General features: G+C 41.5%; 1 protein-coding gene across 2 annotated transcripts in view; it reads left to right on the forward strand.

Moving 5' to 3' along the window:
• The window catches only part of LOC136626156 (alpha-2-macroglobulin-like), a 459,985-nt gene that overhangs the window by 84,409 nt on the left and 349,186 nt on the right, over positions 1 to 26,390 (forward strand). For both annotated transcript variants that reach the window (XM_066600963.1, XM_066600962.1), the window contains 9 exons: positions 1,445 to 1,517; positions 1,947 to 2,172; positions 6,716 to 6,836; positions 8,726 to 8,847; positions 12,784 to 12,835; positions 22,033 to 22,116; positions 22,547 to 22,723; positions 24,671 to 24,746; positions 25,695 to 25,851. In XM_066600963.1, coding sequence (XP_066457060.1) covers positions 1,445 to 1,517; positions 1,947 to 2,172; positions 6,716 to 6,836; positions 8,726 to 8,847; positions 12,784 to 12,835; positions 22,033 to 22,116; positions 22,547 to 22,723; positions 24,671 to 24,746; positions 25,695 to 25,851 — 1,088 coding nt within the window. The remainder of the gene's footprint in view (positions 1 to 1,444; positions 1,518 to 1,946; positions 2,173 to 6,715; positions 6,837 to 8,725; positions 8,848 to 12,783; positions 12,836 to 22,032; positions 22,117 to 22,546; positions 22,724 to 24,670; positions 24,747 to 25,694; positions 25,852 to 26,390) is intronic.

Genomic DNA, 26,390 nt, shown 5'->3' on the forward strand with positions numbered 1-26,390 from the left:
AATGGTGGACCCCCATTCACCCCATAGGTGAGGATTCTAGAGATGGCATTCATGGCATGTATTTTAAAAGGTGAAAACACACAAACAGCCACAGCAGGGCCAAAAAATGCACCAACATGCAGTTTTATCACAAAACAGCAGTTCTGGGGGGGTTAGAATTGTCATGACATGCTGGGATTTATAGTACGCTGCGGAGGTGAAAGGGATGAAAGGAATATGAAAATAAATTTATTTTCATTACTTAGTAAGAGAGAGGACACATACCATATTCTTCTGTGTCTAAGAAGCACCCCCTTTTTAACCCAAAATTGAAGTAAAGAACATTTTAAACATTAAATAGAACCATATATTCATAGCACAGTAGTTCCCATCTTGCTTGCTAAAAGTTTTCTTTATTAGCTCTCACACACAGTCAAGCATGCCCCCCGGAACTATAATCTCGTTCCTGAGTCACCCCCACCATCACAGCCACCATGTCTGATGAACTACTTCCACTACCAAACACCCCAAAATGAAATATTAAACAAACTGAAGTAATTGAAGAAAGACTCAACAGCATTTAGGGCTCAGTCACACGGACGTTTTTTGACCGATTTGCAGATGCGCTTGCGATCTGCGTCTATATATACCTTTGCAATGGCATCAGTCACATGTCCATTTTTATGCGGATGTGCCGAAAATTATATGACACAATGATTCGCTTTGAAAGCATGTGGGGAAATTTTTATCGAGCACCCCGTGGTATCGTCTCGAGTAACAAGTATCTCGAGTAGGCTAATGCTCGAACGAGCTTCAAGCTCGCTTAGCTCTGATAATGATCTATATTCTCAGTAGCGTTGAGTAGACGATCAAAGTTAAAGGAGTAGATTCATATACAGATTTTTCCCATACCGTCCTATGGGATAAAAAAGAAGAAACAACGTATTAGATGTATTTACAGGATAAAACACAAAAAGAAAAATATACAAGCATAAACCAATTCAAGTATGTGAAAAAAGTCCTTATAGCTATAGGAAGCCCCTAAAGTGACATGAAGAAGACGGGGTCCAGGAGAGAGGATATCTACCAGTCTGTCAGTGCACCAAAATGTCATCTCAGCTAGCTAATGCATCTATATACAGTAAATACATAAACTAGCCAGTGTCTTATATGGAAGTATAGATTGGCTGAGATGCTATATACTACCAATCTGTATGTAGTGCAGGTGGGTGGGGACCCACTCATGCTAAGGGATCACCGGGGGATTCACCTGTTCCCCTATGGGACAGTCAGTACAAGCCTGAATATATCTTTGCACTATTTTTCTGACTGTACTTGATATTATTCTGTGCAATTGGTTTGTGGAATTGCATTTGCATATTCTAAATCTAGACACATTTCCATGTTATACCTTTAAGAAAGTCATGTATTTATTTTAATGTAATCTTACATTTTCTTGGAAAAGATAAACAGAAACTAGCCCGCTTCACACGAAGAGACTTTCCAGACAGCTGGTTATTTGAGCTAGCTCCTGTGGGGTGAGTACATAATAATAATGCCATCTTATGTAATATGATATAGCTTTAATGATTTAGGCTGACCTTTTACCAACAATGTCTTTGGCCAGTTTTAGTTATCTATCATGAAGTCACATTTTAGCGGTTTGTTTAGTAGCTGGGATACCCAGACCTCCAATGGCTGTAATGAACTGAACTTCTAACCACTATATGGTTCTTACCACAGGCAGCTGAATAAACATGGGATCGGTTGTTTCTATGATAGGTGATCACTTCATCAGGGGTCTGAGGGGTAAATACAGAGAAGTAGGGGCCAACTTACTTTATTGTTAGATTGCCGAAGAGTAATTTTGCAGGTGGAGCACGGCTTTACTACTTCATGCAGTTCTGCTAAATTCTGCTTGTCATGATTGATATTACTTAATTTATCACAACGTATTTGTTTTACAGCTCAGATGGACACTTTGTACTGAATCGAACTACTCCGGACAGTGTTACTACATGGGTAACTGATGCCTTCTGCTTGGGCAAGACTGGTTTTGCCAGTGTTACGGATGTAGAGCTCACCACATTCCAGCCTTATTTCATTGACCTGATTGTCCCGTACTCTGTAGTCCAAGGAGAGCAGTTGACAATAACGGCCATGGTCTTCAGCTATGTGAAGAAATGCCTTCTGGTAAGAAAAGAATAATAAAAAAAAGTACATTATTAAAAATTGACCCCAAAAATGTTGATGCAGTCCATTTTCTTGTAGAGCAGTAGACTCCTATGTATGTCAAGGAATATGAAGCTATTACAGTAAAATTGTCATAAATAATTCAAACCATTCCTTATAATTAGGTGCTATATGTTTTAATACATTGAATCAAATATATAGATTTTTAAGGGGATTGTGGGGTTTACAAATCCATGTTCTGGACATTTTCTTTTCCATTTTACCCTCAAAAAATGTAATAAAGCTTATAGAGTGCCTTATACGTACCCCAGAGTGGTGCCATGAAAATATAAAACATGGCAACGAGTTATTGCTGTTGCACTGTGATAATGAAAATCGATTGATCCTTAACCCCTTAAGGACCATGGTGTTTTGGGCCTGAAGGACCAGACACGTTCTAGGGATTTTACCCATGTGGGGGTTTTACTGCCCTCATTTTTTTCTTCAGTGACCAAATATTTTTTTTGTATTGCATTTTCTTTTCCCATGCCAAATAGGGCTATTTTTTAGATATATATTTTCATTGACTTTTTTTCTGCCTTTTAATTTTATTAAAAAGGTAAAAAGCTAAAAAAAAATGTTATAGCTGTTTATTTTTAAAATGAGTCTAATTACGTTAAAATAAAAAAAAGGAATGGGTTCCTCATTTTGTTTTGTGCATGTTGGTATATAATTTGTAAAGTCTCGGATGACAGGGCGCATATGGCAACAGTTTTGGATGGGTTTAGCAGTCGGTCGTTTTGTTTTTTATGTATATATTTTATTTTATTTTGTAATTTTTTAAACTTATTTTTGTAATAATTTTTTTTACCATCAATATTGTCATATAAGTCCTCTGGGGTTCATTCACATTGTCTCATTTTCTTTATTATTTCATACAGTTTCACTGTAGATGGGGCATCCATGGGAGCCCCAGTTACAGAGCAAAATCTCCCCCTTTAGTGACATCAATCACTAACAGAGCTGATCCTTGGGTCGCATAGTCGAACAAGCACTTCCGCTTTCACTTTTTAGTACATATCACTTATTGAGTGCTTTGTAGCGTGGAAAGGAGAAGGCAGAAGTGGTAAAAACCGCGTCACCTCTGGGTCTTCAGCTGTGTCTGACACCCGAGAACCCGACCGACTCCTACTTGATTGCAGGAGCGGAGGCTTTAATTCTACAACATATGCTATCGACTTAGATTAAAGCCCAGGACCAAGCACTGTATATTTACCACGCTTGGTCCCTAAGGGTTAAGACTAGAGATGAGCGAGCATACTCGTCTGAGCTTGATGCTCGTTCGAGTATTAGGGTGCTCAAGATGCTCGTTACTCGAGATGAGCACCACGCGGTACTCGTCTCGATTAAACGAGCACTGACCATTGAATTCAATGGAGCCGGCAATACAGCCGGCTCCATTGAAAGCAATGGGCTGCCGGCGATCGCGGGATGAATTGTCGGGAAGGGCTTAAATATATAAGCCCTTCCCTGCAATTCATCCAGAAATGTGTAAAAATAAAAAAAATATATACTCACCTTGTCCCGGCAGAACGATGTTAGCCCATTGAATTCAATGGAGCCGGCAATACAGCCGGCTCCATTGAAAGCAATGGGCTGCCGGCGATCGCGGGATGAATTATCGGGAAGGGCTTAAATATATAAGCCCTTCCCTGCAATTCATCCAGAAATGTGTAAAAACAAAAAATATATATATACTCACCTGGTCCCGGCAGACGGAGTTCAGCCGCGGCCGCCGGCAGTTCTCCTGAACTACTCTGAGTAGTATTCAGCAGCCGGGGATTTAAAATCCCCGCCTGCTGAATGAGCTGCCTCTGATTGGTCACAGCCTGACCAATCAGAGGCAGCTGTCACTCACACCCATTCATGAATTCATGAATGGGTGAGTGAGTGCTGCCTCTGATTGGCTCAGGGGCAGCTCTCAGCTGAATGACAGCTGAGAGCTGCCCCTGATTGGCCCTGCACTGAGCCAATCAGAGGCAGCACTCACTCACCCATTCATGAATTCATGAATGGCTGTGAGTGAGAGCTACCTCTGATTGGTCAGGCTGTGACCAATCAGAGGCAGCTCATTCAGGAGGCGGGGATTTTAAATCCCTGGCTGCTGAATACTACTCACAGCTGTTCAGAGCAGTTCAGGAGAACTGCAGCCAGCCGCGCTGAGCTCCGTCTGCCGGGACCAGGTGAGTATATATATTTTTTTTATTTTTACACATTTCTGGATGAATTGCAGGGAAGGGCTTATATATTTAACAATTCATCCCGCGATCGCCGGCAGCCCATAGCTTTCAATGGAGCCGGCTGTATTGCCGGCTCCATTGAATTCAATGGGCTAACATCGTTCTTCTCTGCCACAGCTGTTACAGCTGTGGCAGAGGAGAACGATCTTTATGCTGACAGTGCAGGGGAGTCTCACTCTTGCCACTATTGTGGCTTAATAGTGGGACCTGGGAACTTGAGATGCAGCCCAACATGTAGCTCCTCGCCTGCCCTATCCGTTTCTGTGTCATTCCCATCACTTTCTTGAATTTCCCAGATTTTCACAAATGAAAACCTTAGCGAGCATCGGCCATATACAAAAATGCTTGAGTCACCCATTGACTTCAATGGGGTTCGTAACTCGAAACGAACTCTTGAGCATCACTGAAAGTTCGACTCGAGTAACAAGCACTCGAGCATTTTGGTGCTCGCTCATCTCTAGTTAAGACACAAAATAGGCTAGTCACAAAGCGGTTATTTAACCTTTGGCATGTCATCAAGACATGTCAAAAGTTTTTTCATTTTGGGTCCAGCTGCTGAGACACCCTTTGACCATTAGAAAGAGGGGCTGCACCACTCACCTGAGCATTGTGCCACCTTGGCTATCTTCACGGCTTGTCAGCTCCTCTCAGCAGAAGATGTCTATACTTCTCTATGTATCCATTTTCAGCTGTCGAGAACAGGCAGCAAGTAACAATGATAGTGATCAGCAGTGGTCTAAGACTTGTTAAAATTGTAGTTAGTCTTTAAGAAGAAGCACAATGGCTATTATACATATTATCCTTTATAGAGAAGTGAGCTGCCAGTCAAGCTGGGAAAGCTACATCTGGAAATTCATATTCCCTGCAGAGGAAATATAGCATTGTATGGTGGCACTTTAGGTCTATCTATCCCAACAGAGGTCCTGGTTATCTGGTCAAGGCTGACATGGTGAAACAAACCTTTTAATATATCATCAAAATACTCAAAAATATGTTAGAATAATCATAATTTTATTATCTTATATTTTTGTAGCAATGGGCAGTTTTGTATTTTTGTCTTATGATTATAGATTTTAAAAAATCCTGTCAGCAACTTTCCAACAAGATTTGTAATCTCAGTCTGTGGTACCACTATATCACCTTCGTAACACACCCGCTGTCTTGGGGTCATATTTGTTTCTGACCTTTACTTCACTCCCCTTATTCAGTCACTTGTGTGCTCATGACAGCAGCACCTCAAAATCTTTTCCTGAATCTGACCTCTCCTCACTGTGAGACATCAAGAACTCCTACTGTCGCCCTTATCCACTCTTGGCTTCATTACTGTAACTTGCTACTGATCGCACTCCCCTCTCTAAATTCTCTCTCCAATCCATCCTGAATGCAGCAGCCGGGCTCATTTTGTCCAGCCTTCACCCTGTGAGAGTCAATACACTTTTGGTGGCGCACAGATGATCCCGGGGTGGGGAAGACAGCAGGGTAGAAAAACACTCTGTCACGGGTGGCTCTACCATCTTCTCCTTCTGGGCCTAAATGGTAACTGGCCCAGCTGTCCGCAGATCACTGCAATAAGTAACCATTTGAAACCAAGCTTAGTACCCCCTGTTTGCCTTTTTGACTCCACACTGGTTAGAAAGGACAATACACATAACCAGACTTAACTGATACAAAATCAGACACCAGACATTAACCCTTATGTGACCTGAGTGAATACACATAACAGAACACAACAAGACAAAGAGATAAGCACTACATAGAAACACACACACACACCCAACTCTGTTCCGCGACACACTGATGCCAGTCACTACACTAATGCCTCCAGCCTGTGCCAGTCACTACACTAATGCCTCCAGTCTGTGCCAGTCACTGTATTGGCCCATCAAATTTAGTATACAATTTAAACTCATCACTCTCATCCATAAAGCTCTCCACAGTGCTGCACCACCTTATATCTCCTTCCTCATCTGTCTACCTCACTACCCGTGCTCTCTGCTCTGCTAATGACCTTATATTACATTTCTTCTAAATCCAGACCTCCCACTCCTGCCTCCAAGATTATTTCCAAGCAGCACCAGTTCTCTGGAATGCTCTATCTCAGATAATCAGGTTAATTCTGAACACCACAGCTTTAAACATGTCCTAAACACACATCTTTTTAAGGAGACCTATCATAATTGCCTAATCTAAACTTTTGGCAACATACAAATAAAAATTATTGTATAATGTTTCTTCACTTTCTGACTTATATTTTATTACAACAGATTGTCGTGTCATTGTCTGATACAGAGGATCTTGCAAAAGTAAACAACAGGGTACAGGCCAGATGTGTCTGTGAGGGGCATTCACACCGTTTCACCTGGGATGTCACCGCAGTAAAACCAAGTACTGTATATATTTACACCAAAGAATATCATCAACTTAAAGAGAACCTGTTATGTCATAGAAGTACTATCAACCATGTTAGGGTGCTTATAGGATAGGGACAGAGGAGTCCAGGCGTGTAACTTTTATACTTAATGGGCCCCCTGTTCCCAAGTTGTCACCCCTTTCTTCAGTCATTGCTCATGCACTCCCATTGTTCTCTATGGATTGGAGTCCAAGCGCACTTGAATGATAAAAAGATTCATAGACCGAGCGCCGAATTTCTGGGGTGACAGCATGGAAAGATGAAGCCTGCTAATTATAAAAAGTACACCCCTGGACTCCTCGGCCCTATCCTATGAGCAACGTAACTTAGTTGATGGTACTTAGAGGATGTGATAGCTTTCCTTTTAGCTTTAGAGCTTTTGTTCTGCAATAGACTAGAACTGCACATGCTGGTTTGGATGTAGTTTTTTTTCTGTGAAAGCCAAAAGGAGGAAAATATAAATTAAGCACCCCTACATCTCCCATTCTATTACCCTATTACTGCATCACAAATGGCATCTAATAAATGATCCACTCAAATCTGATAGAGTTTGGAATGCTGGTCTGTTTGCCACTCTATGATGTTCATGTGCCCGAATACGCAGGGGTTGGATTTTTGAGACAATCATTTTAAAGATTGTTGGTTCAAAATTTACAAGCAGATGGGCCCAGTGCTTGCTCCATTGTCTGGACACATATTTACATGTGTGTATGTACGAATGTTCGTGTGCACGTGCTGTCACACCTTCATGGCTACGGATGACTCCTATTTGGCTGAAGAAGAGTGTTTAAGAAACTTAAAAGGTCTTTGGCCACTAAATACTTTTATTATCACCTGTCCACGAAATATGTCATAAATGTCTGATCGCTGGGGTCCAAGCATTGGCACCCACAGCAGTCACAAGATTGGCACATCTTGAAACCCCTATGTAAATGGACTGGCGGTAAGCATGCATGACCTCCATCTATTCACTTAAGCAGGGCCAGGACATGATTAATTGGTTCCCAGCAGTCAGATCCCCAGTAATAAGACATTTATTGCATATCCTGTAAATAGGTGAAAAATCATTTTAGTGGGAAACCCCTAGGTTTAGGTGATTATCTAATGTGCATTCGTATATATCCAAATGCATGTGTCCATGTCCATGTATTCGAAAACAATTTGCATGAGTAGAGGGTTATGGGAGAATCTTTAGTAAACACTTCACACAACTGTAAGACCGGAATTATACGGGGGTATCGGTACAGCGTATTCCATGCGCAAATCCTGCATGCGTAATATACTATACCAATCTACCATAGGTGGCCATTTTAACACTTGCATGGCTTGTGTAAAATATGTGCGTCAGATAACTCCTAGCACGTTCTATCTTGGTGCGTTTCACATGCACATATCTGCCAAAATAGAACATGGCTATGGGCAGCACGCAATATCATTGCATATGGCTTTGTGCCATGCATGTATATCTCACAGTCCGCACGCTGCGAGAATACGCTCATGTGAGTCTGGCCTAAAGGTATTGAAGGAGTATTTTGAATATATAAACCTGGACTGGACCTGTCCATCACAAGATTAAAAATAATGTAAACAATTTGCTAGGACTAAAATATCGATGACCTTTCCTCAGGTGTGCAGTGAAAAGGCCACAGTGGTCAACCAAGCTCCTTGGCCTCTTCAAACAACTGATCAGTGGGGGCCTTGGCAGCAAACCCCACTGATCTGATATTGATGACCTATCCTGAGGGTCGGTTATCTATATCCAAGTTCTGGAAAAACCCCTTATGATGCATAGCAAACATAATACATGTAAGTATGACATTTTGTAATTAATACCTAATATAGTTTTATGTATTCACTTTGTCAGAGACCATACAGATACATGTGGACTCTGGTTCTCTAGAGGTGGACGGGAAATGTACTGAGGATCCTTTACTGGTAGGAAAAGATCGAAGAGAGGATGCTGTTGAGAAAACCATTGTAGTCAAGGTGAGCTTGCAAGGGAGCAGTAAGTGAGGATGAAAATTTTGCAAAATAAAAGTTATGGGAACAGATTTGGGCTTTTATATTATGAATAGAGATAAGGGAGCATACTCGCTAAGGGCAATTACTTGAGCGAGCATTGTCCTTAATGAGTACCTGCCCGCTCGGAAGAAAAGATTTGGGTGCCGGCGCGGGTGAGCAGTGAGTTGCGGGAGTGAGCAGTGCGGAGTGGGGGGAGAGAGAGATCTCCCCTCCGTTCCCCCCCGCCGCTCCCCGCCCCCCGCCGGCCCTGAATCTTTTCTTCCAAGCGGGCAGGTACTCGCTAAGGCAATGCTCGCTCAAGTAATTGCCCTTAGCGAGTATGCTCGCTCATCTCCAATTATGAAGCATAACATATCTGAAAAATAGCTTGAATCATTTCCATCAACCACCCTCTAATTCCCTTGAACTAATTTGCAGGAATAAATATAGAAAATGTAACGCTTGCTTCTATCTGACTGTGCTGGCTGAGGACAGTAATTACATGAGCCTTTATTTAATTAGTCTGATTTACTAGTTCTGCAACATCCACTTTTCTGACATACATTTGCATAAGCATAGGATAAATTAAAAATATACTGAAAACTTATTTTGCTGCACCCATGAATATCACATGGGGTTTGCCATCTAGCCGTCTATTATCCGCTGCCCTCTTAAAGAGCGTCTGCTATGGGGTGCTCATGTATGAGAAATCATCATGTGGAAGCATGAATGTGACAGGTGAGTATATAAGTCTGTTGTAGTCAATGTTAGCCACCTGTATGTCCTATCTCTGTGTACAATGTAGATATCTGGAGGCATAGCTACAATGGTATTATATAAGATGCCCAGCACCCAATTACTTTGGGCTCCTATTCTTCTGGAATGATCTATTCTCCTATAAAATTAATTTTATATGTCATTCCAAAAATGTCTAATAATCCAGAATTTAGAGACCCCACTCCCAGTCCACCCACAGGTCTGTGTAAGTGGATCACAACCTCCATAGGCACTGCAATGGCTTCCTTTAAAGTTGTCACATACTTCTATTAGCTATGGGATCAAGATTACCTGGAAATGGAATACAATATTGTAGATATTTTCTTCTCCATATTTTTAAAAGAGGCACATAAAATGGATACCTGATACAAACATAGCTACTCATTTCAATTAATTGGATTCATAGTCATTTCACTAACAATCACCCAAGGAGTTTCTGGATTGTTGCTCCACAACCACTTGTAGGATCCCTTCTGGATGTGACCCAGTTGTTCTATTTCACTCACTGGACTTGGTCTCTAAGCAAACACAATCTTCAGGTGTGCGCCTACTATAATCTCAGAGCCCTATTCAGAGTTCACTGTAGTCTACGTAGAGTTGTGTAGCATTTCTTCATTAACTATTTGTTCCTGGGGTGGTGTGCCTCAGTGGTGAGCATCACTTTCTCCCTTTTATTCTACCTATTGTATGCAGCATTTTTATATAGCCTTCTGGTCATGGGGATATACTGAACAATCTTAGCCCCCATACCCATGCAACATGCTGTGCAATTTCATGGGGAGAAACACAACTGGATCTAATTAGGCTAATTAGCCATTTAACTCAGGGCGTGGCTGTGTCTCATGCTCAAATGAAATGACCCAGATAGCGCAAAAAGTGCAGTAATATATGCAAAACGCATATGAAAGCACCATGTTTATGGCACAAATACACTGCACTTCCATGTTCCTTTTTGCACATACAGCCATGTGAAACTGCTTTTAGTACCAAATATCCATCCAGGATGTTTACTCATTGCTCTAAAATTACAATGTACAGTCAGCATCATTATCAAAGTGTACAATACACATTCTTCACCAACTGCCTATTGAACAAAGTGCATATTATACCAGCCAGGACAACATCAACAGCATAATACAATGTTATTAGCAAGATATAACATTAACAGCACTTACAAATTGAAATAATAGCAAATTCAGGTGCAGCCCAGCAATTAGTGGTAAATCATAAGTGTTAGGGTAGCTTTACACAGTATTCACTTAAAAGATTTGGTTCTTAGATTGCATTACATTGTTCTTTTCTAGTTGCTTGTTTAAAATAAAAGGTTACTATTTTTGTAACTCTGTTAGCCTCCTCATGTGATTGGACCTGCCTTGCACCCTCATCATCCTCGACAGCAGTATCCAAAAACTTATGCTCTATGTGCACTTGTGTCCAGGCTCAGTCCTAGGCCCAATTTCAATTACAATTTAGGCTTATCCAGTAGAACTTTGACACCTCAAATGTGTGAATTAGGTACTTTACTGTATCACAGGCCTGCTGGTAAGCTTGTTCATACTCACTGATGTGCCTACCTGACTTTGCCGAGGCTGTTCTCACTTACAAAATGTTCTGCAACCAAGAGTTCTGGAACTCCAGACAACTATCCTAATATCCTCCTGCAGATTATTCTCCTGTGGGATGTTCTCTTTCAACAGCTCGTTGTACCTTGACTGGTGACTCCTCCAGAGACAAGTGGCACTACTGTAGCTTTAAAGAGTCTGCTAGTCGTCACTCAATGCCTAGTCCTCTCCTCTGTGACTTCTGCCAACTGTAATGGCTTGACTTCTTCTGAGTCACACAACATTTCAGCACACCCTGCAATCCCTAGTAATTTTCAGGGGAGAGGGACCTCCCTCTGCACTGCTCAGTAAGTTCCAAGAACTTTCCCTGCACTGTGTAAGGGGAGAGAGCACTTGCTAATCATTGGGCAGCCTGTTGAGCACTTAAGTGTCTGACAATCATGCCGTGAAAAACCACCCTTACCCACAGCCAAAAATACTCATGGAATAGCACTCTTAGGCCTCGGTCGGACGGGCGTTTTTTCGCGCGATTTGCGCATGCGCATGCGTCCGGCGATTTTTTTAAAACCATTGCTTTGCAATGGTATCGGACACATGAGCGCTTTTTATGCGCTCGTCCGATAAATTATAGAACAGAAATCGCAGATCGCACCTATCTGTGATCTGCGATTCCTGTTCTCTTCTCTATATGTGCTCAATGGGGCCGGCGGCAGCAGCACCGACCCCATTGAGAACATATAGTAGATAAATCATTCTCCTCTGCCACAGCTGTAACAGCTGTGGCAGAGAAGAATGATGTTTGCCCATTGAATTCAATGGAGCCGGCAATACAGCCGGCTCCATGGAAAGCAATGGGCTGCCGGCGATCGCACAATGGATTTTCGGGAAGGGCTTAAAAATATAAGCCCTTCCCTGAAATTCATCCAGAAATGTGTAAAAACCAAAAAAATATATATACTCACCTGGTCCCGGCAGACGGAGTTCAGCCGCGGCCGCCGTCAGTTCTGAACTGCTCTGAGTAGTATTCAGCAGCCGGGGATTTAAAATCCCTGCCTGCTGAATGAGCTGCCTCTGATTGGTCACAGCCTGACCAATCAGAGGCAGTTCTCACTCACACCCATTCATGAATTCATGAATGGGTGAGTGAGTGCTGCCTCTGATTGGCTCAGTGCAGGGACCAATCAGGGGCAGCTCTCAGCTAAATGACAATTACTTGCATTTTAAAATATTCCATAATTAATTTAAACTCTACGCAAAAAAATATTGTCCTCTTTATGCAAATAAATGTAAATTAGGAAAGAAGTAAAATGATTCCTAATTTTAACAAAATGTACTTCTTAGAAAATAATAGCTGCCTATCCAGTGTTCATTTATTGCAAGTTACAGAATTGTAGTTAGACTCACATTCACTCAAATATTCAGTTTGCTGTCTTGCCCTGTGTCTAAATACCCTGAGCTGGGCAAACCTCCTGGAACGTAGTACTCAAACTACATACCTTACTGTTGCCCTCCCTCCTAGTTATGCCCATGACCAGTCATATCCAAACAACTCAAATAATACATTTTTGTTTTTATCTGTCAGCCAATGGGATATGCAGAGGAACAGACACAGACATTCCTTTTATACCCATCAGGTAAATAAAAGACAAACAAGAATATAGTTTATTTACTTTTATGTAGCTGAGCTCATGGGGCAGATTTACGAAACTCTAAATATTGTTGCTCATAGCAACCAATCACAGCGCAGCTTTTATTCATTATTCTGCTCTTGAAAAATGAAAGTTGCACTGTCATTGATTGCTATGAAGAATAGTTAAGGCCCATTTACACTGGATGATTATGTCGTAGCATTCCTTTGCGGAATCACGGCTTACTCAATTTGGAATGTTTACAGCCCTCCATATTAATTCTGAATTGATAATGCGCATAAGAAGTTTTTCACACTGACACGAGGTTCAGCATGCATAGCTTCCTCAATTCTAACTTTAATGATCGGCGTGTAGCCTATTTTAAGAGTTTAACAAATCCGCCCATCTGGGCAGGTCAAAGATTACATGCATACAACGTATTGTTTAATTATTGGATAAGCATCTTGCAATTCTTCCATCCTCCGGTCATCTGTGATTGGCCATCAGGTGGTGGATGAAATGAGTGGGTTGTCTTGGAGCCACGTGGGGTTCCTTCGATATGATTGGATGTTACATCATGAACTATAAATTGCACAAACCTCCCATGTTATTTGCATACGTTTCCAGTAAAATTGCTTGGGTAATCTCTGCGGTTGTCCATGTCTGATTCCTAGTTCCGTATTAGTGCATGCAGCTGGACAGTCAAATATATTTATACATGTTGGTTACGGGCTAAATTCCATCTTTGTCAGCAGAGTTATGAAAAACAGATACTTTCATATGTAGGAAGTACTTATTGCACAACTGTCATGAACTATATTTGTAGCAAGACAGAAGTATGTATACAGAATGTTAAATTGATAACTGTCTACTGCCAAGGCCCACCGATCCAAAATATAGGAATACTGGACTTCCACCACAGACCCCCCTTGAAACTATCTGTTTCACTAAACTCGCCCTGCTCCGTCCCACCCCAATCCCCCACCGCTGACCCTAGACTCGCATTGTTTTGTAGACGACTGGGCCTACTACTGCCATGGGGGTATAGGATGGTTCGACATCATCACATTCTGGATCCATGATGACGACGGTTGCGCTGACAGTGGGCTTTTTGTTGGACGTCGTAGTGGGACAGGTGGACCAGGCAGTCATCAGGGTCGGAATACACTGTATGCAACGACAAACAGAAATTAGAATGACTATAAAGGTGACAACCATAATTAGGTTAGGAGAGGTGCGACTTTTACTATCTCAGGTAAACACTGCATAACTTGTATAGAACCCCGCCTTCTTGACGTTACCTCGATTCATCAACAAGAGTGCAAAATCAGGACTATCTAATTACTGATCAACATGACTGAACCCCTGTCTCATTAGTAAGTGCATTATCATATATATTAGTCTGGAAGGAAAGAGCTACAAGCTGATTATTCCCACTTCCCTTTTCCAGAGGCGGCAAGGTAACAGGACCAGGGGCGTTGTAACACCGGCATGTTGCGTGGACATAAGCAGAGTGCACTGCAGATAAAATAAAGCAAAATCTTAGCGAAAACCTATCACAGTGTTCTAAATACACAATGTTTCAAAACTTATTTTATATATATATTTTTCCTTCTCCTGTTAGGTACCTTACTGAGGAAACCAGACTAAGGTTAGCTCTTTTTAGTTAGTGCGGTCAGCTTCCTAATGGCAACTGCGTTTTTACCTGCGGGTCACGTTTTGTCTGGAATGTAGGTACAAGTCTCCCCTATCATCTTACAGACACTCCCTTTTTTGGCTAAAATCGTACCTAGTGCCATTCTATTTTGAAAAGTCATAGTCGAGGTAGGTCCTATTGGTCGACTAGTCCCTATAAGGCGTCTCTAGTATAATTTATAAACCGCTGTTAATTATAATAAACATAATTAATCTGGTCAACATTTTATTTACCATAATAAATCAGGAAAATTTTTTTTAAAAACTTGTCAGGTACCCCCCTTGGCTGTCTTATGACGTCAACGTACATGTGTGGGTCAAAACTATCACCAGGAGCCTCTCCTCTCACTCTAATGTACTAGAAGTACATACTAGTAGTGTGCACAGGTACGCACGGCGTGGGACTCCCTAATCTTCACCCACACCATTGTCCCTCCTGGAGATAGTCCTAATGGTGAACACGTCCAGGTCGCCTCACCCTTGCGTCAGGGTTTTCCCACTGCCCGTAAGTCCCTACTCCTAAAAGGGGAGGGATCCCTACCTCACCTCAGAAGGAGGCCATGGATTCCCTGGGCTTATTTCCGGGCATCCATACCCTCTATCTGTACGAGTTAACACCCCACAGGGTGTGCCCTCGCCGGAACCTAAGGTCTTCTGCACTTTCCCTAGGCAAATGGGAAGTCCACTGACAGTCCATCTTATGAGACTGAGGCAGGCGCAGTACTGGTACATTTCTCCATTCTTCTGGTAACGTACCTGGTTGGCATTATCGGAACTGGCTCTTCATCTTTTTCAAACAAGGGAAACATTGGTCACATTAAAAGGAGAATACACGTACAGGAAATTACATACCCCACCTCTTTCTGCGAAAATCATATCCACGGCCACTCTATTTTGGAACACCATGGATGCAGTGGGCCCTAACTGGTCAGCTAACCCTTGCAAAGCATCTCTGGTGTAGTTTACAAACCTTTGCTGATTGTAATAGATATAATTCATCCAATCTACATTATTACTAACAGTGACAAAGCAAATGAGGAATCAAAACCTGCTTTAACCTGATCTCTAGAATTAAATTAATCTCGCTCCCCCTTGGCACTCCTATTACATCTATGTGTACATGTGGATCAAAGTTACCACCTTGAGTGTCAACGTCTCTCTTAGCACGATGCAGTGTTGGATTCTCACCCTCAGTGTAGGCTTCATATTGCACATTTGATTGTATTAATTTGTTCTGAAACAGGGGGCTAGTGTACAGTAGTCAAAGGTGTGTGTTAGAGGAATTGTACCACATTATAGCATGTAAAGGATATGCAGGATCATTAGTTTTTTCAGTGCGAAGTGTGGATCCAAGTGGGTCCAAGTGGGCTTTCCTTTGAGCTTGACTGCAGTTGGGGTGGTGAACAACATCTGGTAGGGACATTCAAACAGGGTTTCTCTCTTAAACTTTTCCACATAGACCCTGTCACCTGGTTTTAGATTGTGACACTCATCTGTAGGACCTGGGGAAAAGCAGAGACTGCAGAATGCATTACTAACAATTCCTTGGAGAGGCCTATGACAAAATTAACAAGAAAATCATTCCCCAAATTCAGCTACTGTGGCATGTACCCTCCTGGGAAAAAGAAAAACTAATGAAAGACACTCAATTCAAAATTTACCCATTTTCTCTATTGCCTTTTGTATCTACTTTCCCACTACTCCGTGGATGGTAGGGTGTGTGAAAAGCCTGAAATATACCCAAAACAGACATGATGTGTTGCATTATTTCACCTGTGAAGTGTGAACCTTTGTTCGACTCAATCACTTCTGGTACCCCATATCTGCAGATTACCTCATTCATGTATTTCTGTGTGGTTATCTGCTCATTTACCTTAGTATCAGGGTGGGCCTCCAACCTGAAAAAGACTCGAGCAACAACAAGCACATGTTCATACTCCCCAACAGGTGTGAGCTGAATGTGGTCAAATTGGCAATCTCTGAAATGGGTAGAGTGGTCAAGGCAAGTGTTATATGGCCACCTTACTTCTGTCCGGACTCGCATATGGCAAAGATCATGCTAACTGGACAAATGATGCAGCAGCTACGGAGAACCTAGGTGTCACCCATTCTTGTTCAGTGTCGCTGTCATCGCTGCTTCTGATTCTGCGTACCAGTTGGGCCATCATGGGGAACAGGGACCTCTGTAGGCAAGTTCTGTTGATTGTTCGCCATACGCCGTCCTGTGCTGTCGCTCCCGTATTTTAGCCCATCTGCTTTCTTTCCTCGTTGACTTGTAACTGTAAAGTCCTTGACATATCAAAGTCCAAAGTCTTATCAAAGTCCAAAGGTTTTATCAAAGTCCAAAGTCTTATCACTGACTCATGCTGTCAGTATCTATTCTTCTTTCTTCCACGGTTTGAGGGCCGCTGCCTTTGCTGTGTTGTCGGCGAGGGTGTCATCTCTCGCTTCTCCGTTGTAGAAATCGGTGTGGATTCTCCATTGCCAGGTAGTAGTAGTAGGGTTTCCATGAGACTCTGCACCGCTGCACCATTCTTAATTGGCTGTCCTACTGAGATAACAAGCTGTCTGGCCTTCCATATTGGGCCATAATCATGAGCTATGCCAAATGCATTCCAGGAGTCAGTGTAAAGAGTTGCCGTCTTACCTTCTACCACTCCACACGCCCCAGTGAGGGCCTCCGGTTCCGCTTCTTGCCCTGAGACATGCGGAGGCAGAGCTTCTGCGTTTAGGACATCTTGTTGTGTGACCTCTGCATATCTGGTTCGGAATCATCAATCCTCACCCTGATACCATCCACAAAAGAAAACTCAAAATATGCATCATTAACAGTGTGTACATCACTACAATAATGCTATTTAAAAAATAGCTGATCCGCCATACTCAAATCACCTATGCCTCCCCTCCCCCCCAGGAATACCTGATTAAAAGAAGAGTAGCCGGATTCAAGGTATTACAACATTGGGAAGCCCAGAGCAATATTGGGGGAGGCATGGAAAGAGCACATTGTAGTCGGATCTAATAGGCCAGAGATAAGTGCTTGGGTTGCACTTGCATGAGTATGTTCTGGGTGTCATTTGGGGTGTGGACCACTAGGGGGTAGTCCAATACCAACTTAGAAGATTTGTCAACCATTGCCTGTACTGCTGCCACCGCACAAGCAGATGAGGGAGCTCCTCAAGTCACTGGATCCACGCTCATGGCTGTGGTTGTCCTTCGTGCTTTTGTGTCAATACTGTCATATAGGCGGCAGTATGAAACAAGGCCCAGAAAGGTGCGGAATTTGGCAACGGGTGTATGTACAGGTATGGCCTGCAGAACTTGGTTAGTCTTTGGAGGCCTCCAGGCCTTACAGCCTTCTGCAAGAGAAATTAACAGTGAAATTGTGGCCGGTTGGCAGTTTTTTCCAAAGCATCAGCACACAGCCCCTAACATGTGTGGCTGACCCTTCACCCCCATTTTTTTTTTTTTTTTTTAATTATCTAGGGGGATACTGTTTGACCCAGGGGTGTGTATCTGGGTCTCGTATATATTATCATGGTCGATACATTCAATTTCCCTATGCCTGTCTTGTGGGTGTCCCATAGTTTGTCAGGAACCGTGGAAAGCTGAGTTTGAGACAGGAGGGAAAACAAAAAAAACTTTTTCTTCTGGCTATCTATGATTCTTACCCCCTCCTTGGATAAGAGACGTGTTCTTGCATCATCTAGCTCCACCCCTCTGAGTGTGGCTAATCACTTACTTCCTTATTCCCTCATTCAATGTTTGGCAGTCCTTGGGTACACATCACAACTCAATAAAGATAAAGTCTTATGCACCACACAATTTACATTTTACAAATTACAGGTCAATCTGCCCCGTTCCTCCTGTGGATACCTGGCCTTATCGTTACCTGCTTGTTTCCTCTTCCTTGGCTTCTCTACCGTTTCTTACTCCCTGTAGTTTATTTATTTGTTTTATATTGTCTGTGAATATACGTTACTTGTGCTGGGACTACAGGGCAAGTAACTTCCTCTTTTTAGAATCTCTCCCTCCCGTGACAGCCTAGCGAGAGGATTACAACAGTTTTTGTCCCAGACTTCCAGCGACTGGGCAGATGCAGTCTTAGATGCCGGGCATCTCCATCTGATTGGTAATGTACTGCAATTCTCTTTAATCACTAAACTGGTGTCTTTGGCGTGTATTAATACAGACGCCATTGCAGCCCACCTTCTCTTCCTCTTTTCTTAGGGAAATTCTAACGTCTAATGCATAAATCTTATGTTGTAACCTTACGGTCACAGCGGTGACCACCTAACATTGTATGTGGTTACAATTGAATTGGGGAGGGGGGTCTGCTAACATGTACGCTGTTGGGGACTTGGCAAACATAGATGTATTTTCTTGTGGGCATGGTGGGGCTACGCAGTCTGTATTCTTAAGAGCCCCCTCAGGATGTGAGTGGCATATAACTTTTTACATTTATGACGGGCGTATGACAAAGATTAGATTCCATAACAAGACATACTAGTAGTTTTAACATCCAATATTAGTTAAATAACTAACAAATGTTACAACACAAGAATTGCTCCGCTTCTATTAAGAGTTCCACTTCCTCTTTTTAAATGAAGTTTGCAGCTTTTTTTTTTTTTCTCTCTAAACAATTACGGGCACAGTTGAGCAGGACTGATACTACTTCTATATGACCAACAAACAAACTATTCCTATATAACAACTCAGCAGGATTAGCTCTACACAACAAACAAGCACACTAACTTTATATAGGTAGGACACACAGAAAGATTGCTTGATTAATCAATGATAACTTGACTCTCCACCCCTTCCACACTTTTCTGGAGGGTGTAAGAATTAACATCGGTGCCTTTCAATTTCAATCATGGCTGCCAGATTTAAGATTATAGAAGTCTCCTCAGACGCCAGGCACAATATAAATATGCCCCGCCCTAGAGTCTCTAGCATTTCTGTCGCTATACAGTTTATCAATCTACCCTCAGACGGAGGGATCTACTCGTGGACATTTAAACAATAAACAAATATTTGTGGACACACACAAATAGACAGAGCACCAGTACGGCTGGCTTAGTCTCACTGCCCCTCGGGATACTGTCTGATAGCTCCCTTCTCCCGGACCCTACAAGCAGGCCTAGCAGGAGCGGAAATCCCATATCAGACTTTTCTCTGGCAGTCTCTCCCTCCCTGGGCCCTCCAAACGGGCCTCAGGACTGCTGAGTCTCTGCGACAGGCCACCTGAACGGCTCCCTCCTCCCTCAGGAGTGGAAACACCCCGTACAGGCCCTCCCGGGGGCAGCTATTGATGTCACCAATTAACTAGTACTCTCAAGACAACAGGCATGTAAACATTCCTTTATATCTTATGACAGGTTCTTATCGAGTGATCGAGACTTATAAATACCTGTCGTTTGGTTCCAAATCACTTGGCCTTGGCACGGCACATAGGCGAGTCTGAACTTAGCCACACAGGTATAGATAATTAATTTATCTTACCGTGTTCTGAAGATTTTTTATTGGGCCCACCAAGTCCAAGGTCGCATATGTCCGTGTCTCCTGTCCAAGCTCTATGGAACCCATCGATCACATCCCCGTACGGGCCACCACTGTCGTAGCATTCCTTTGCGGAATCACGGCTTACTCAATTTGGAATGTTTACAGCCCTCCATATTAATTCTGAATTGATAATGCGCATAAGAAGTTTTTCACACTGACACGAGGTTCAGCATGCATAGCTTCCTCAATTCTAACTTTAATGATCGGCGTGTAGCCTATTTTAAGAGTTTAACAAATCCGCCCATCTGGGCAGGTCAAAGATTACATGCATACAACGTATTGTTTAATTATTGGATAAGCATCTTGCAATTCTTCCATCCTCCGGTCATCTGTGATTGGCCATCAGGTGGTGGATGAAATGAGTGGGTTGTCTTGGAGCCACGTGGGGTTCCTTCGATATGATTGGATGTTACATCATGAACTATAAATTGCACAAACCTCCCATGTTATTTGCATACGTTTCCAGTAAAATTGCTTGGGTAATCTCTGCGGTTGTCCATGTCTGATTCCTAGTTCCGTATTAGTGCATGCAGCTGGACAGTCAAATATATTTATACATGTTGGTTACGGGCTAAATTCCATCTTTGTCAGCAGAGTTATGAAAAACAGATACTTTCATATGTAGGAAGTACTTATTGCACAACTGTCATGAACTATATTTGTAGCAAGACAGAAGTATGTATACAGAATGTTAAATTGATAACTGTCTACTGCCAAGGCCCACCGATCCAAAATATAGGAATACTGGACTTCCACCACAATTATAGCTAAAACTGCGCTCATCGGCTGTTTTCGGGCTGTTTTCGCTGATCATTAAAATAAAGTGAGCGCCTGATTTTAGCAATCAGTTTTATCAGTCGTTCTCCACGGGGGACTGCTGATAGCATAGCATCGGGCTATTAGCATGCACTCAGCGAAGGCTTCATTATCATACATAATTGGCATTTAAGTAGCTGAGAAACTACTTGAATACCAATTACTTTTTAAGCAAAATAATCGCTCAAACTGTTGTTTGAGCGATCTTTGAACGATCATCTGCTTGTGTAAATGAGCGTTTAGTTTTCGTAAAGCTCCCAATATGTTTACCTGATCTTACAACTCTCCTGAACCAAATGTATTTTTTGTGTAATGTTGTATCCTCTACCTTTCTTGGATTTACTGTCTGTCCTGAAATTAATCATAAATAACACTGTCTGTGAGGCCCCATTGAAATCAATAAGAGCGTTGTACCGCAATTAGCACAGTATTCGAAATGCCATGCTAATCGCGGTAAAATGCTCCAGTGTGAGAGTGACCTTAGGGCTCCTTCACACTTTTTTTTTTTTTAAATGCATGAAAAAATGCTTATAGAAACACCAGTGTTTTGGTTTTTTTAAAGTATATCATGCATTTTTAAGACTTTTTTAATAACATTTTCTAATTAGTGTCATCTTGTACATATACTTTTCCTGTTGTTTTTATAATCTTATAGAAATCCTATGTCAAAAACACAGCAAATAATGTATGTAAGGAGTTATATATTTCATTAGACACTTTAATGTAATATCTGATTGGTGTGTTTTAGGCCAAAAAAAGAAGAAAAAAAACATGAAAATTGTCTATAAAACAGTGTTTTTCTACAAAGCACTGTGTGTGAAACTACCCTTTATCCTGTTGTCCATCATTCTCCCTGAATACTCGCTTGACGTTTTATTCTTTAGTGTGCTTTACACTGATGCTGAATATATACCAGCTGGGAGACTGGGCTGTAACTGCCGTTGTACTTACAAATAACTTATCCAACTATGAAATCAGCATCTTGCACATGTGCTGCATACATGCTATACCAAATAAACCTTAAGAGTTAGAATTTGATGTTTTACTTTTGCTCCTTTTACTGAAGAACTATCAGTTTTGTGATTCTCTTAACTTCTTTCTATTTTCTCACTCATATGACCTACTAGAAAGTGAAGAGGAAACTCATATTACCTTGACTACCCCAAGCAGACTAGTACCCGGCTCTGAACGTGCGCACATCATCACTCAGGGTGAGTAATCTGTGATAAATGTCTTAGACCATATTCATATGGCCAGTATACATCGTTATACCACAAAATAGGTATGAAATAATAGGAGGCTACACTAGTCAAGTAATAAAATGTATACTGTACGGTAAAGGTAGTTTACCATGGTAGATATGGGTGACAGATGCCTTGACTGTATTACATCCATCACAGACATCAGTTAAACATATACGTCATGAGCTGTTAATGACTTATACGTTCAACTGGTGCCAAAACTTAGTAACAGTCTCTTTTTACTGCATGTGTCAGGAGCTTTTCCAAATGTACAGGATAGAGGGAGACAAAAAACTAGATATGAACAGAGCCTTACAAGGAAAATTTACCTTATAGGGAAATATAATACTACAGTACATTATGGTTTTCTGTGTGTAGATTATTTATTATGTTTTTCTAGGTGATCTCATGGCCAATGTTGCTGTTAACCTGGACGATCTGATCCATTTGCCTGATGGATGTGGAGAACAGAATTTAGGAAAATTGTGTAGAATTGCTTACACACTGGGGTACGTCGACAGCATACATGAACTGACACCTGCGAAAAAAGCTGACATGATAGAATCACTGGCTAAAGGTGAGTGAATGTTAGGATCAATGTGGGGTATTTTTATGTAGCAGATTTCATATACTTACTGTATCAGGATAGCCTCTTTCTGTAGTCCTTATTACAGTATATGAACTTCATATAAAGGCTTCCCTCACTTCAGTCCCACCGCTATGAGCGAGGGCTGAGAGGTAATAGCAGTAAGCTCTCTCACTCTGCCATTATTGAGGCCCTCCATATATAAGTTTGATGATTTTCTTAGTGATCAGCTGACATCCACTTTATGGTTCATTCGTGAAATAACTGCCATGATGTAACGAGTTATGAACTCTCAGGACAATTATCTAGTAGCAGCTATGTATTATCGTGTGATGTCATGAAATCCTTGTATCATGGCTACATTTTTGTGATGTGCACAGTGTGACAGTAATGCCACTCTGTACCATCTCAGATGTCCCATGCATCACTCTGCAGATGGTACAATCCTCACAATGCTGAATATACCAAAGTACACAATAATATTTGTCTTAATCTTTGATAGTACTTTCTAGAACTTGCACAGACATCGCATCGTACTAGCACACCACTATAATTGCATCTCATGTAGCTTTGTATAGGGAAGCCCTATTTTTGTAACTTGGTAAACAAAATAATTCTGGCTACATTCTGTCACCACTAGGGGGAGGTAACTACAGTTGGTATGCAATTTAATATAAGCTCTACTAAGGTGCATGCAGTGAGTTTCCCTTGGTGGTATGTAGCTGTATGACTGTCATGAGATGCAGTTCACTCACAATACTTTATTATCAGTACTTATGTTTTACTAAACTGGTGGCATGTTGTAGTTAGCATTCTTCACAAGATGCATTTACCATAATGCCTTTAGAATAAATCTATGCAGCAATATGTTCATTAAAGCCTACCTACAGTAACTTTTCAAGTGACCTTTCAGAATAAACTGGCTTGTGTGTACATGGGGAATAATGCTATTTCTGACTATTATATGACTTGTATCCTGAATTTATCACCCCTTTCCCCTCCGTTTGCTACATTTCTAGTTCTCAGTTCTCACTGAGATGGTGGGAGGGGCTGCTGTGATGCCTTCTATACACTGTACTGAGATCAATATGGATACTGCTCTCAGCAACATGCAGAGAGAAATACCATCATCATATAGGACACTGGAGAAGCACAGAGCAGTGGGGATATGATTCTCGTAGCCATAACACAGCTAACAATTGCATACTAATACTTATTATTATTAGCTCCAGGCATGTCTTTCCAGCAGCTTCTTACTCCCCATAGCTTCTCTATAGACTTTAATGATCAGATTGAATCATCATCACCCTTTTCAACTTCCTGTTCTCTGAATTGTAATCTCTTATACTAGAGATGGCCATCACATGGCAACAGGCAATGGATAGCAACCTGAAAGGGAAACTCTAGTGGCCAGTACTTTAGAGTGAACTTTCCACACAGCAATGTATTTTAGGTAAATAAAGTGAATTTCACTTTTTTTATTTAATATATAAACACAAGTTGTTAGGTTAGTGACCATGTAAGAAATTAAATGATAAAAAACACAAAAATTTATAGTTGCCCTCCTTGTTTAGTTCTTTATTTATTTTTATAGAGAACAAAGGGGGTTTACCTCATGCTTATCTGTTCCATTTTTGGCTAATGGCTGAATGAGGGGCCGGACTTGACAAAAGGGTGTGGCTCAGTAATATTTTTGTCTTACTGCGGACAGGGCAGAGGGAGAGGCTCCTGCTGCAGTCAGATATCTTACAGGACAGTGAGAAGGAGGAACAGAGGGATATGGATGAGCTCCTAAGACACAGAAAAGATTCATTTAAATATTTCTCAATCTTAATTGTGATGTGAGCTAAAATAGGACCAAAGAAAAACAGAATAAAGAACGAAGTGTTGGGATATTAATTCATCTTCTTTAATTACTGTGCTCTACCATCTCTTCAGCTTACCAGAAACAACTGACATTTAGAAGTGATGCCGGCTCCTATGGCTTTTTCTCAGGCGATGCAGCAAATATATGGTATGTGCAATAATATACAAGACCATTTTTTTTTGTAATGAAGAGCAAATAGTGAATTCACCACTTCAATGTATGATAACTTTTCATGGATTCTCTTTGTTCATAAACGATTTCCGTAGATTGGAAAGAAAATAATTTTGAAAAGTTTGAAAGATATGAGATAAAGTACTTAGAAGGTTTCATGTGTCATACTTGACAAAAAGGTTTGAAGTTTGTATGGAAGGGTGTTGGGGTGTTATTTCGCTCAATACAATTTAGGCGGTTTGGACTGATACTTATAACCGACACCCACCCGCAACAGCTTCAATCAGCCATGCTACGAATCAGAGCTGTCAACCCTTTAAATGCCCTGAATGATGTTCGTGGACCTCAAATGGCCCCCACAATGAGATTGTGGGATGCCGTGTCGTTGCCATGGCAGCTAGGGCCGTCTGAGAGTCCCCAGGGCTCCAATGGCAGATTGCCTATCAAGCGATTCCTATGAAGAACACAGCACCATGTGTCTATAGGATATGATGGGTATTGCAGTTGAAGTTGAAGTAAATGGGGATGAGCAGAAATACCAGACCACATATATAAAAAGATGTGGCACTGTTATTAGTTTTAAAAAAAAGATCCTTTTTCACTTTACTGCGATTTTATTGCAATACCAGACACAGCCTATGGAAAGAAGTGGTGCTGTTTCTTGGAATAAAGCAAATCCTATCTTCTAATTCTTAACCCCTAAATGTAGGGAATGAATCAGCATAAGCAAGGAGGTCTCAGTCCGGGGCATGGGGATTTTAATCAGTACTAGCAGAGGTCCCTGTTTTCTTTTTGCTATATGCTGTTGCCTACAGTATAATTCTACATTTTAGCAGCATATATATCATTCATTAGTAAGTGTTATTTTTTGTATATTCTGTTCTAGGATATATTAAAAGACTTATGTATTACAACATTTTGCAGGGTCACAGCATTAGTAGTCAAGGCTTACAACGAAGCTCGGAATTGGATCCACATTGAAGAGAGTCAGATTCAGGAAGCTGTAAAATGGCTGCGGACTGTCCAATTGCCTAATGGCTGCTTCGAAGAAAAGGGCAATCACTTCAATAATATACTAGAGGTGAAGAACATTATCACATATATATCGTTGGGGATGATATCAATCTGTTTTTCTGTAACTGTAGGGAAAGCCAGAAAGAAAGAGTTGTCATTATGTATTGTAATATATATGTCCTAGCGCCAATGCTGGAGTAATTACCTGTGGAGATGTGACTTTGACTGGCAGCTGTACTCTCTTACTAATGACCAAAATAAAAGTTCAGCATTAGATGAAACACTGTAAACATAGCAGACTCCTCGGGGTTCACTGTTTTGGCTCACTGAGAACCCAAATATCTAATTCTCAGTGGTTAATATTTATATGGGCAAAAGTATTCAACCCCCCACCCCCACCCCCCTCCCTGACATTCAGGTCGTTCAGCTACAAGCAGGTGCCTAAAATCAAGCACACAGCCATGCAATCTCCAAAGACAGACATTGCGATTGAGATTTTCTGGAGTTTATTTGTCCCTTGTGACCTGCATCTGTTCAGGGTGTGGTGCTTTATACTCTATACAGACGTAACAGGGAATTGAGTGACTTACAGATATTGCCAGCGTT

Source organism: Eleutherodactylus coqui, chromosome 4 (assembly GCF_035609145.1).
Source record: "Eleutherodactylus coqui strain aEleCoq1 chromosome 4, aEleCoq1.hap1, whole genome shotgun sequence".
Taxonomy (NCBI): Eukaryota; Metazoa; Chordata; class Amphibia; order Anura; family Eleutherodactylidae; genus Eleutherodactylus; species Eleutherodactylus coqui.